The sequence below is a fragment of the Leptidea sinapis genome, chromosome 29, assembly GCF_905404315.1.
Source record: "Leptidea sinapis chromosome 29, ilLepSina1.1, whole genome shotgun sequence".
Lineage (NCBI taxonomy): Eukaryota > Metazoa > Arthropoda > Insecta > Lepidoptera > Pieridae > Leptidea > Leptidea sinapis.
In genome coordinates, this window is record NC_066293.1 from 9,255,607 (window position 1) to 9,269,591 (window position 13,985).

A 13,985-nucleotide genomic window follows, 5' to 3' on the forward strand; every position below is an offset into this window, starting at 1 on the left:
ACCTGTAGCTCAGTAGGCAGGGTTACTAACCACTGGACTATATGGTCGTCAATTTGAATTGAGCGTTCAGTTATTACTTACTATTTCAATTATAATCTATTTATATAACAAAACATATTAGTTAATTGTAATAGAAATTAAAAAGTGAGCACAAATCGATTAATTAATTAAATCGCTGTTAAATCATTACTATAAAATAATGAACAATAATGTAATATATGGCCGGCAGCACAATCTTAATGTAACAATGTAAACTGCTGTTTTAAATGTTTACAAACATCTTGTAATAAGCGATTCATCGCAGTGTTATAAAACGTTTTCATGTTAAGTAATGTATGTATGTATACATCAGCCTAGCGAAAGTCTGTAAGAAAAAAAAACCATTCACTCGATTGTATGAAACGTACAGTCATTGTACGTGTAGTTAATATAATTGAGAAATATTTATAATCATTGATTTATCGATAGTTCATCAACTGTATATGGCGCGTTTTCGGCCGGAGGCACCGGTTGACCTGAAGTGATGCTGTGACCGCGCGCTGCTCTCCGCCCTCTATCTCGAAAACGGTTCACCGTATAAAAAAATTTTTTAAACAAAATTTGTAGAGTATTTTGTAATCAATATTGATAAAATACAAATACAAATAGCAAAAAACCAAAGGAAATGAGACATATAATATACAAGTATTTACAGACTTACAGCTGGGTATCTCGAATTCAGAAGTGAACTTGCTATAATGACTGGACTATACATTGCTATCACCGTTTAATGACAAGACCTTATCTGTCCACAGTTATGTCCAATATAGTTATATTATTAGTTATAATCCAATGCAATAAGTATCGATAGCTTATTGAAATGTAAGAAAGCGTAAAAGGATAGATTTGTCTACCTCTAGTAAGTTAAACTGAGGATAGGTAGGTTATTGAAAACGGCCGTAAATCTTGTAAAAAACGAAGACAGCCGAAATCCACTACGTTTTATACAACTGTTCGCCTTCAAACTTAGCCGGATTATACTTCGTCGCCATATTGTAATTACTATTTCAAACTTAGGCCAATTGACTGCACGTTTTATCCTACTAATATTATAAATGTGAAAGTTTGTATGTCTGGATGTATGTTTGTACTCCTTTAAAGCAAAAACTACTGAATGGATTTTGATGAAACTTTACAATAATATAGCTTACACACCAGAATAACACATAGGCTATAATTTTAAAACTATAATGTTCCATTCCGAATAGCAAAATAATTTAAAAACATTGAAATGTTGATGAATAAATACTACTCTTTTTAATCTCTGGATCTACTGAAACGATTTTAAAATTTTTCTTACACAGTCACATTTTTTGTGAATGTCTTATGCTATATTATAATACTAACCCGAAAAATGAAAAGACTTATTCGTGGTCGTGGTTTTAAGTAAGTAAGTCTGAGAAAATACGGTCAAACACTAAAAATAATTTATATGGCAAAACAACGTTTGCCGGGTCAGCTAGTCTGATATATATAAAAGGGAATGTATGTTTGTATGTTTTTATAACTCCTAAACTATTCTACCGATCTCAATGAAATCTTTTGTAATAGATTCGTTGAAGCTCAAGAAACGTTTACATATATAGTTTGTCGTGTCACGATCTCACCCACGCATTCACCATATCTCTCGAACCGTTTATTGACAGAACAGAACGTCTGTCGGATCAGCTAGTACTAAGCTAAATTTCAATTTTTACTTAGGCAGTCCCGTCTCTTATTACGTAGTATTTCCATCCTCTTTGGTATACATTTCTAAACAAAATTGTTAACAAATAATACATTTGTTATCATTAAATTGTTAGTAAACATAACCAGGCGACAGCGGGGTATGTGGAGAACGCGGGGGCCGTTCTAGCGTGCTCCGCGCCGTGCGGTGTCATAATGTCACGTATTCACATGTTTGTTTGTAAACATTCTCAATCAGTGTAGTGGTGCTTCCATGCTGCTGTTATAAGAAAATTACAAATATTTTATCACACTGTGTTAAAAATGTTTTCATGTTAGGTAGTTTCAGAAAACATTTCTAAACAAAAAAGATATTATTTTTATATTATTACTAGCTGACCCAGCAAACGTTGTATTGCCGATATTAATATCGCGATACAAAAGTAACTGTTGATCGTAGATGGGTTCCCAATACTCAGTCTATCTCTTACTTGAGATAAAAATCGAAACTATCGTTGACTTTTCTGTCCCAATAAACTTATCGACGGTAACTCACCTTATCCGTACACGCTGTCTGTCAATGGGACGACAGACGTATAGCTTACCAGCGATAGTAGTTTGTATAGAAATTGCATTTCACGCGTCCCAATATAAGGCGATAAGAATGACTTATCGGGTATATTGGGACAGCTTCAGATTATTGACAGCTAATTACTGACAGTAGAAGGTAGTAATTTATCTCTATCTGCCGATAGTATATTGGGAACGGCCGTTAGTAACTGACCAGTTGTGACAACCACGGGTCAAAAATCATGAAATTCGTGCGACATAATTCATGGATATAGCCTAATAAAAATTCTTATTTTTTTTTATGAGCTATTCGCAACAAGTTGACGCCAAACGACGAGGCAATGTTGTTTGGGTGCCATGACAGGTGTGGCTCTGTTTCGGACCGGTTTCGTATGTTCATGCTGTTTGGCATTTAGTTAATTGCTACCAGCAAAGAGTTAATATTTTATTTAATAATACGGCTTTGTTAATATTTCAGATTTCTATATTTCTTTGTAGTTTTTCTCCAGAGGAATCACAGGAGCGTTGCCGGTCTTTTAGACAAGTGTACGTTTTTGCAGGTAAGCATCTCGTATTGTCCCGGAAACACCGCACAAGGAAGCTCGTTCCACATCTTGATTGTACGTGGAAGAAAGTTATACAAATGATTTAAGTTTTCTTTAGTGTTAATTCCGCCAATATTTAAACAATTCCATACGTGTTTCGCCTCTACACGAGGCATCCTCAGGATTGTTGTCTCGGCAAAATCAGGCACGAGACTCTCGTCGGAACTCGACGAGAGTGAGCCTCGTGTAGAGGCGAAACACGTGTGAATTGTTTAAAAACAAATATTGGCGGAATTAACACTAAAGAAAACTTAAAATCATTTGTATAATTATGGATTTCCGCAAAGTAACGCCTACTTCAATAAATTTGCTGGACGAAAGTTCCTTGAAAACAGCAATGGGAGGAACACCACACATAACAAAACTCCACAAACGGTCCAAAACTTCCACGTACAACCAAACTGTCGATACGACATGGGTACCTTAAAAAAAAGCGCGTACACCTTCCTTAAGGCGAGGCTTTCTGTGATTCCTCTGGTGTTGCAAGGGAATGTGGGCGGCGGTGATCACTTTTTTTCACCCGTAAGCTCGTTTGACCTCCTTTTCCATAAATAATAATAATAATGTGAATGAATGTCCATACTTCTTCATACTGCGCATTACGATTATTAAAATTAGATACGTCCAATGTTAATCTTAATACACTCAGCGGCACGATTAACCGCCCACCCTTTTAAAGTGGCAAATTTTGATGTTATCGCAGTTGTAAGTTATTGGGCATAAATAAGTCAAGTGTGAAAGAGATGTAGTGACGAAAAAATTACAAACTACCCACTTAACTTTGTTTTTTTTACGCATAAGTTGTGAATAGGATAAATATTGAACTTCGTCTCATTATGTTATCGTTGCCATACTGCTTACATTGCTTCAGTGGCATTAAAAGTAAACAATTTGAGTTTGTTTTGGTTTCGTAACTTTAAGCGAGTGTTTGGACATTACAAACATGCCATTTGATGCTTATTCAGTGGCGAGAGCCGTCGCTCTTATCGACGAAGGGTTTAGTCAGCGTTACGTGGCGCGGAAGCTTGGTGTCGCACGTACCACCTTAAGGGATGCAGTGAAACGGTTTCGGGAAACTGGCTCTTATGAGCGAAGACCAGGACAGGGCCAAAAAAGATGCACCTCCGCTCGTGACGACCGATTTCTTGTGACCAATGTTCTAAGAAATCGGTTTACTACAGCTGTTGAGGCACGAAACCAACTTCGTGAGGTTCGCAATGTTCAAGTGAGTGAAAGAACAGTGAGAAGAAGACTAGGAGAGAATGCCCTTGGAGCTTTTCGACCATCTCGAGTGCCACAATTGCTCGTAGGCCACCGGAGAGAAAGACTTGGTTTTTCCCGAGAGCACGCCGAATGAAATATGGAACAATGGAAGAATGTTATGTTTACTGACGAGACAAGAATATGCTTGCACGGTCCTGACGGTCGCCAGCGTGTATACAGACGCAAGAATGAAAGGTTTTGCACCATGTACTGTTGTGGAAACAGTAGGTTACCAAGGTGGCTCTATCATGATATGGGGCGGGATTACTTACGAAGCACGCACCGACTTGGTTATCTTCGAAAGAGGTGGAATAAATGCTCAGAGGTATGTAACAGAAGTGTTGGAACCTCATGTAATGCCATTTGCTCCATTTATTGGTGAAGATTTTTTATTAATGCAGGACAACGCTCGCCTCCACGTTGCTAGAGTTGTTACCGCGTACCTGGATACCGTCGGCATTCGAAAATTAACATGGCCATCCCGGAGCCTAGATTTAAATCCTATTGAACACATATGGGACAATTTAAAAAGACGTGTTCGAAGCCGCATACCAGCTCCAACCACAAAATCGTAAAAAATCAAGGTGGGCGGTTAATTGTGCCGCTGAGTGTATATATAAATTACGCACGTTGTTTGTCCGCGATGGACTCCCTAAACTAATGAACGAATTTTAATGGGGATTACTTCATGGAGTGCAACTAAGTCCAACTTGATAGATAGGATAGTTTTTGTTTCGATTTCGAACCCATAATTATTTTCAATATTTGTTTTGTATGGACATAATATTTTCTATGAGAAAATTAATTGACGCAAAGTTTGACAGTTCTGTCGTGAAACAATTTCATTATAACAACAGGGAGCATATTATTTTACCAAATATAATGTTATGAAATATTATTGGCAATTTATAAAAAAAAATCAGTATTTTATTTATTTTGTACAGAACAACGTTTGTCGAGACAGCTAGTCTAATATACAAAATTCTCATGTCGCGGTGTTTGTAGTTAAACTCCTTCGAAACGGCTTGACCGACTCTCATGAAATTTTGAGTGCATATTGGGTAGGTCTGAGAATCGGACAACATCTATTTTTTATCCCCCTAAATGTTAAGGGTGGTCCACGCCAAATTTTTTTGACATGTTTTTTTTAATTTTGAAGTTTGATTATGAGTCAGAATTAAAAAATACATACAACTTCAAATTTTCACCCATCTACGATCAACAATTACTTTTGTATCGCGATTTTAATATCGGCAATACAACGTTTGCTGGGTCAGCTAGTTAAATTTATAAATACAAATGTAAACTTCTAAATGACACACAAATAGAGGTTATTTATTATCCCGTCAAACCGCGTGGTATTATCGTCTAAAAATACAACTGCGCAGTTTAAACTCGCCAGCTCGAAAACAATTGATACGAATAGGGTGTGCACACTTTAACAGTATTTGGGACAAAATATTTATGAATACTTTTGCTGACATTTTGCGATTAATAAGTTATTGATTATGAACAAATTATTATAATAAAAAAACAGTTTAGTAAAAAAAAGTGTGTGTAAAACGCAAGATGTTAAAAATATTCCTCGTGCTATCTTTTTACATTTGAAGAAAACACAATTTATAAAAAAAATCGTAAAGATATTACGAAATAATCAAGAAATTTTGTTTCGTTCGTAACACTCTTGTCACGCATACACCAGATTACTCTCCAAATCAAGCATTCTTAAAGACATTTTACTTCAAAAATAGCCTATTAATTTTAAATTTATAAATATGTAAAAAAATGTAAATTAGCAGTCTTTATGACCATTTCTAGTTAGCTATTGAAAGATAAAGAAAATATCAAGTCATAGTCACCCTACACAGAGAATAATAATTTAAAATAGAATTTCACCTTGTAGCATGTGTTTATCACTTGTTTTTGTATGATAATATTTTCAATCCGTAAAGCAGTTTAACATATATATAATATAAATTTGCAACCAACATCACAATAAATTATTTGCTTATCACCACTGTTTGAATTGATTTTGTAAAATTTCAAATTATTGTAATAATAAATAAAAATAATAATATTGACACACTGTTACACAAATTATCGTGCTCCAAATTAGGCATAGCCTGTACTATGGGTACAAGACAATGATATTATATTTAATACAATATACTTACATAAACATACATACAAGCACTTCGTATCCTTTATACGGCGCTAGTCCGTAGTATTCTCGAGTGCAACTCAGTTATTTGGAACCCACATGAGAGCAAATATACTTTAATGATCGAACAAGTCCAAAAACAATTCCTTAGACATTTGTATAAGAGGCAATATGGATACTATCCATCTATGTACCCAACACTCTTTTTACAAGGGCATCTGAGCTTTGATTCACTGCAGTTACGTAGGTACGTAGCTCTTACTAAGTTTGTTCTCAAAATAATTCGGGGCAGAGTGGACTGCGTATACTTATTACAACGTTTGTTGCGTTTCTTTGTACCGACCTCGTACGTACGCGCGCGGCGTTACGCACTATTAGCGCAGCCACCTGCACGCACTCAAGCGCATAAGCACACGCCTGTAATACGAGCCATCTGTCTTCTAAACTCTGTACTTGAGGTAGCACCACAGTGTGATCTATTTGCCAGCTCGATGGAATGTTTGGTCAAAGAATGTAAGAAAAGATTTGAGAGTTTGATGCCTGTAAGCTCTATAAAATAAGATAACTAGTTTATAATTTTCATTGTTTGTTTTTTCTTTAGTATAATATCTTTGTAACGCTTTAGATTTAATCTGTAATGTTACATTGTATCTTTGATAAATAAATAAATATAAACATCCATGACTCGGGAACAAACATCCATATTCATCATATAAATGATTGCACCTACCGGGATTCGAACCCGGGACCTCTAGCTTAGTAGTCAGGGTCACTAACCATTGGGCTATATCGGTCGTCAGATAATTAATAATAATAATTACAGTACTTTTAATTTTATGCGTGAGGAATTGAGAGAAGTCTTTAAATTATATGAGCAAAACATATATTTTTTGTTTTGTTTTGAAAAACAAATCAAAACATATATTTTTTGTTTTGTTTTGAAAAACAAATCAAACATCTGCTAAATAAAGTAATATATTTTGTTGGTAGTATTTTCTTTGATTGACAAGAGTATTATGCATTTAAATAAAACACTTTTCAAAGGATTTAGTTGTGTATAATTGTAACTTGGGTAAAAGTTACATTTTATGTTTTCGTAATCTGCAAATGTCACGTGAATTAATAAATCTTAATATATATAAATTACGTGACACATTGTTTGTCCGCGATGGACTCCTAAACTAATGAACGGATTATAATGGGGAGTACTTCATGAGGTGAAAGTTTTGTCCAACTTGCGAGATAGGATAGTTTTTATTTCGATTTGGGACCCATAATTATTTTTATTTTCAATATTTGTTTTGTATGGACATATTTTCTATGAGAGAATTTAGTGACGCACGGTAACACAGTTCCGCTGTGAAATAATTTCATTATAACAACAGGGAGCATTTTTTACAAAATAATTCTTGATGTTTTGAAATATTATTGGCGAATTCCTATAAAACAGTATTTTTTTATTACCAACAGAAGAACATCTGTCGGTTCAGTTAGTAATAGATAAATCTTAACACACAAGCAAAGCAGCATGCAAATCTTGATTTTTTCAGTCCAGTACGAAAATTAAAAGACATATTACAAGATTTGGTGCTTTTAGAAAAAGCCAGACAAATAGGTTAGGACCATTATTATTATTTGAAGAGGGTGGCCATTTCCTAGTCCTAAAGATTCCTAGTAACACCGCGTCCAAAATTGAACTATTGTGTTCGCCACTCATACTAAAGCTCGTCGTCAAACCCTGCAGCCTTTACGAACCGCAGTAACTACTTGACGCGAGTGTTGCAAACACCATCTGGTTGCACGAAGTAGTCGCCAAAGATTGTGTTATGCTTATGCATTAGTGGGCCGCAGTCGCAGAGTAGATGAATAGGCATTTCATCATCCTCAAGGCAGAATCTGCAACTTTTGTCGTTTTTGATGCCGACCACACTTAAAAGTGTGAACCATGCCTTTTTTAATAAAAATAAGTGATGAGAAAAGCAGGACATATAGCTGATGGTGATTGATACACTCTGCCGATTGCCATGCAGTGCCTATTACTCAGGATTCTACAAAAAACCAAAAGTTTTGAATGGCACTACAATTGAGCTTGTCACCTTGAGACATAAGATGTTAAGTCTCATTTGCCCAATAATATCAATAGCTATGACACCCTTCAAAAGAATGCTTACACATTACTGCTTCACAGCAGAAAAAGGTTGTTGTTGTTGGCTGTTGTGGTACCCATAATCTAGCCAGCATCCTGTGCAAAGAAGACTTCCACTGGTAAATGCCCTTTATTCCGACACCGTTGGGCCTGGGACTTCCATAATCATTTTATGCCCCTGGGAAGCACTGGCAATAAGAAACAGCCTAATAAGAAGTCTTTCCATAGACTTATGGAAGTCTTAATAATCTCCGCCTACCCCTCAGGGTGAAAGGTATGATTGTATGTGTAAATATATTTTGGCAAAGACAATTTATTTATTTATATCTCATAGTAAAAATAATATTTTCAGAATTACTGTGATAAGTGATGTGGCAATGAAATTGGTCATTAAAATATCATTCTCAATTTTTTTTTATTATATAAAGTAATTAGACAACCTTTACAGCCCAGTGTTCAGTGCCAACTGTGCCAGAGGTCCCGGGTTCGCATCCCAGTAGCTACAAACATTTATATGATGAATATATCTGTTTCTGAGTCATGGATGTATTTATGTATGTTTAAGTAAGTATTTTGTATTAAATATATTATTGTCTTGTGTATAATTTGTGTTAAAGTGTGTCTACATCAACAATTATTATATTATAATACACTGCAGACTTTATCAATTAATATGAGTGTTCAATTCACTGCCATTTAATTATTACTTACAAAAACTAAGATACAGCCGGACAACAATTATTACACTCATTAAAATGTTTCACAATTTTACTGACAGTTATTTAGTGATGTTGGACTTAGCAATTTAAGATATATCTTATTTTTGTCATGACACTGTACTTGTCACTTGGATCTCCTTAAATCTATTCAAATTTTCAATTTAAAATACCACCCATTTTGAAGGTCCTAACACCTTCTTAGGTCTTCAGGGAGTACAAGAGCTTTAGGACATGGGAATGAGTGCATCTACGCAATCTGTACTCTTTTACAATTAATCAATTTTATTTTCAAAACTCTATTATTATATTTTCTTACTAGCTGACCCGACAAATGTTGTTTTGCCATATAAATTATATTTAGTGTTCGACAGTTTTTTCTCAGACTTACTTTTTAAAGCCAACAACCATGACCACGAAAAAGTCTTTTCATTTTTAGGGTTAATATAATATAGCAACAATATTTTTATAAATTATAGCCTATGTGTTATTGTGGTGTGTAAACTATATTATTGTAATGTTTCATCAAAATCTGTTCAGTAGTTTTTGCGTTAAAGAAGTACAAACATACATCCAGACATACAATCATTCACTTTTATAATATTAGTAGGATTCTGATTTGATGATATTAAAGATTTTTATGATATTGTAAATGTCTTCATCAATACCCCCAGAAACTCTTTTACTTAAGGACAAAACCTCTATACATAAAAAAAACACTTGGTTTCAAACAGATACACTGTAGAAATTTTAAGTACTTCATTACAATACATTCATTATATACATAAACAAAGATGTTTCAAAACTGTGTCAAATCTTAAAATTGCGTGTTTACAAAATTGCGCATTAACTAACTTGACCTTGAAACGCACAATATATTTACATAACAAACGTAATACCATAGTCGATACACAAGGCCAACCATTCACCGGTTGAAAAGTGTAAACAAATAAACCGTACATTCGTTACTCTATTCAGATCATTAGGAATTCTAGAACTTTCTATAAACCCACATGATCGGTAATTAGAAAAAAAGCAACTAATATAAGCCACATGTAGAAAAAAACTGCCTACCTTTCTTCGGCAATCCCCTGCCATGGCCGTTGCGTGGCCTGCGGCTGTTCTTCCAGCTGCGAAACTTCGGCAATGGATGGGCAACCGCATTCGCTCCTTCCTTGCTGTTCGTACGCAAAAATTTCTTGCTTTTACGACGCAACTTCCCAGAATGAGACGCCGCAACCGCATCACCAGCGCCTACTTCAGCGATAGATTTTTCATTTTCATCCACCGCCACGTTTTCAGAATCGGACGCAATGCGTTCCACATCCATTGTGGCTGGCGACAACCGGCGTCGGTTGGATGAAACGGACCGTAATTTCACAGAAAATGGCTTTTCGGTGAATCCAGTTAGATTCCAGTATGATTTAGATCAATAAATGCACAATATATCCGGTAAAAACACACACAATATGTTCAACAAATCAAACTACCTAAATGCGTATGTATATTTTGTTTCAGGTCACACTGGCGCGAAGTTTGCAGAATAACAAAGTTAATGTTGTACCATTGCTGCCAACATCGCATTAAAATCCGGTTATGACGTCTACTCACTACATGGATTATTAATTAATATGTATACTGAATGTATTTAAGATAACTAATGTGAAGGAAAAATTACAAGATAATTAATATATTAAATATTATTTAAGTTACTTTTTATTATTAAAACTGGTAAAATATTTCAATAAAAAATTGAACATGTTACCAATGGCAGAACAAAGGAAGCGAAATAAGAAGCTGCATTATTTTGTTCAATACGTCAAAAATCAAAATAAACAAAAAGAAAAAGCATAAGTCCATGTCAGCGTATATTATTTACTATTTATTCTAACGAGTTCCTTAGTATAGTTAATGCAAGTAAAGCATCATATTATTATATTTTCATCTGTATGTACTCGTTAAGTAGGTATCTAATTGAAAATGTTCGTATTGTAAATACAATAATTTGAGCTCTGTTGTCTATGATAAAGAATGATGAATGAAGGCACTATTACTCTACAAGAGTGCTCTCTGATGAAGGCAAAATGACATGAGCCGATAACCCTAGAACGGGGATTTTTCTTGTAATTGAGTATAAAAATGATTAAAACTTCTATTATTGTAATTTGGTTTGAGCTGATGGTCTGGTTACCAATGCTCTAAAAAAATAAACTAACTAAAAATATTTGACAGTTTACACCAAGTTTGAAGTCTAATTAAAAGTACTCTGTGGTTTACACCATGGTTTTATTACACTTGACAGTTGATGTTGAGTAAAAAGTGTTATGTGGACTTGAGAGACCTACTGTATATATTGAAATTTTAACAAAAAATGATTTTAAGGTTTAGTATTATCAATAATTTTAATTTATATTTATTATTAAAATTTAACAACAATCAGTATTGAACGTAGTTAAAATGTTAGTGTAAGAAAGATAAACACCTGGATTTTATTCGTACCAAATCAATATTGATAATTAATATGAAAAACATGAAAGATTTTAAATCTAAGTTCGAACTTCTCAACTCGCAGCAATATCCAGAAGAAATAATTTGGTCTAGTGATTCTAGTGATTATGAAAACACTTTCTTTGAAGGTTCAAAAAGTGCGAAACTATGTCACAGAAAGAGGAAGAGAAAATCCAATAGTAACTTTTTTACTAATATTCCTAATCTAGACGTAACAATCTCAGATTCTTCGCAAGAACAAACTATATCTAATTGTAGAAAATCTCCTGTTTTAATACCAAAAAGATTAATTACTGATTTCGGTGTTAAGCCAGTTCCAAATGACCAATATATATCATCTAAAATTAAAGCAACTACAACAGTACCCACTTCAAGTATGAAAAGCCAAAGAAATGAATCTAAAAGTCCTGTGTTGAGTCCAAAAGTATCCAAAAAACTACTTGAAACAAATTGTGCCGTTAGAAAAAGAAGTCCTTCACCTGTTTTAAATACTAATCATTGCAAATTAATAAAAATTCAACATGGAAACTTTAGTACAAGAAATGATGTAACAAAAAGTGAACTTAAATGTCATAAAGACATAATAAGAGATGAATTTTGTGCTGTTAATAAAAATGTAGACATCATCAAAAAGGTCAAAACTTATTTTTCTAATTCTTGCTCCCAATCTTCAAATCATTCTATTGTTGAATATGATTCAAGCCCCAGAGAAAGCTTAAAAACTAGTGAAGAACTTGAAATTGCTGAATTATCACAACCTTTGCAAATGAATAAAGAAATTTTGTCTATGTCAAGTATGAACTCAGATTATAGATTAGATAAATCAAAGAGAATGCGATACAAAAGAGATGGGCTTGCATATAGGCTCAGTGTATTATTAAAAAAACAAAATGCTAGTGTATCTCTATGGCAGCATGAAAGATATCTAGCAGAGAATTCCAATTTTATTATACCAAGAGGACACTTTTTAAATTTAAGAATAAGAAAATTTGAATTTAAATTTGGAATTGTTTCACTAGACTCAGTTGACTCCAATAATGAAGAATATTTAGTTATAATTAATAGTGATTATGTAAAGAACAATTGTATTAAGCCTAATTGTGTATTAAAACTGTATGAACCATATAAAATTGTAGAGACCAAAAATTGTAAACTAATATTAAATGTGTGCAAATTTGATTGTACATCATTGAAAATATAAATATATGAAGTCATTAATAAAGATTTAAATCATTTTTCAATCTTTTTTATTATGTAAAAATTACCACCACTTTGGAAACAAATTGAGTGAGAAGACACCGAAAGAAAGTGCCCATATTGTAAAAAAAACCCCATTTGTTGTATCACCACTCTTCAACAACACTTCCCTTAAAGCTTCGCCTAGTATCGGAATACTGGGTCTCAAAATGTCGAGCGATTGCCAATTCCCGTGGCCATCTAGAGGGCAAAGCCAAATTGGATCAAAGAAGCTGGGCGTCATTAATAGAGCATGGCAATACTTCAAGCCGGCCCACATTTTAGCACTCTGCACACAGCCTTGGGACACTCCAGTGTTCACTGTCTTCCGGTTTGAGAAATAACCGTTGACTACGACATGTATGCTGCAGCCAGTGAAGATGCTGGAGGTCCACTTGCATAAGCTTCCAGGAAGCCCAAATGATAGAAGTTTTGAGAGAAACGACTTATGCTATATATGATGTTATATCCAGGCTTACTGCCAGGTCTTCACCATTGCTTTCGATAGCCGCCGCCCAGATGGGCTGTGTATCTATGTGTTAGGTATACCTAACACATAGATATGTGTTAGGTATACCTACCAGAAGATCGCCTCCCGACCGACCATAGCGAAAGCCGGTCGTTGATCAACTGGTGTCCTTTTAGGTATACCAAGAGCTCTCGGTTAATTATGCTCTCCATAATTTTCCGAATTGTCTCCTTTTTTTTTGGATCGGATGGACAAGGGCTGACTTTCATGAGTGAGGGACTATGCCTTTTGAATATGAGTGCCTAAATAAACGCGTTAGCACCGGCGTTAACTCACTCACTCTTCGCCACACACACACTCTTGCCACGCCAAAGGAATTAAAAGAACATTACTGGCCCTTCAGGGAACTTCAAGCGTACTGCCACCGGTGACACTAAATCCCACCCACATGAGCATTATGAGGTCATATATGGCCACCGGCCAGCCATCTATGTAATAACCTAGTAAAACAAAGGTACTAATAATACCACATCTGCGCTAATTGTTGAAGGTAGGCAGACACTCTGTATGTGCAAGTGTTAGCTCTGGCAACGTCACAGTTCGCGCA

At 34.8% G+C, this 13,985-nt stretch overlaps 2 protein-coding genes across 2 annotated transcripts in view; one reads left to right on the forward strand and one right to left on the reverse strand.

Moving 5' to 3' along the window:
• Positions 1–10,706, reverse strand: part of LOC126973322 (programmed cell death protein 4) — a 48,026-nt gene extending 37,320 nt beyond the window's left edge. Inside the window, exon 1 of the mRNA XM_050820538.1 lies at positions 10,240–10,706. Coding sequence (XP_050676495.1) covers positions 10,240–10,495 — 256 coding nt within the window. The 5' untranslated portion in view covers positions 10,496–10,706. The remainder of the gene's footprint in view (positions 1–10,239) is intronic.
• A 782-nt stretch (positions 10,707–11,488) lies between these two features.
• Positions 11,489–12,908, forward strand: LOC126973325 (uncharacterized). Its single transcript, XM_050820543.1, has one exon. The coding sequence runs from the start codon at positions 11,687–11,689 to the stop codon at positions 12,872–12,874; it is 1,188 nt and encodes a 395-aa protein (XP_050676500.1). The 5' UTR covers positions 11,489–11,686; the 3' UTR covers positions 12,875–12,908.
• The last annotated feature ends 1,077 nt before the right edge of the window (positions 12,909–13,985 follow it).

Excerpts from the sequence above, each read along its gene's own strand:
- LOC126973325 (XM_050820543.1), top strand. The coding sequence starts at position 11,687 with ATGAAAAACATGAAAGATTTTAAATCTAAGTTCGAACTTCTCAACTCG.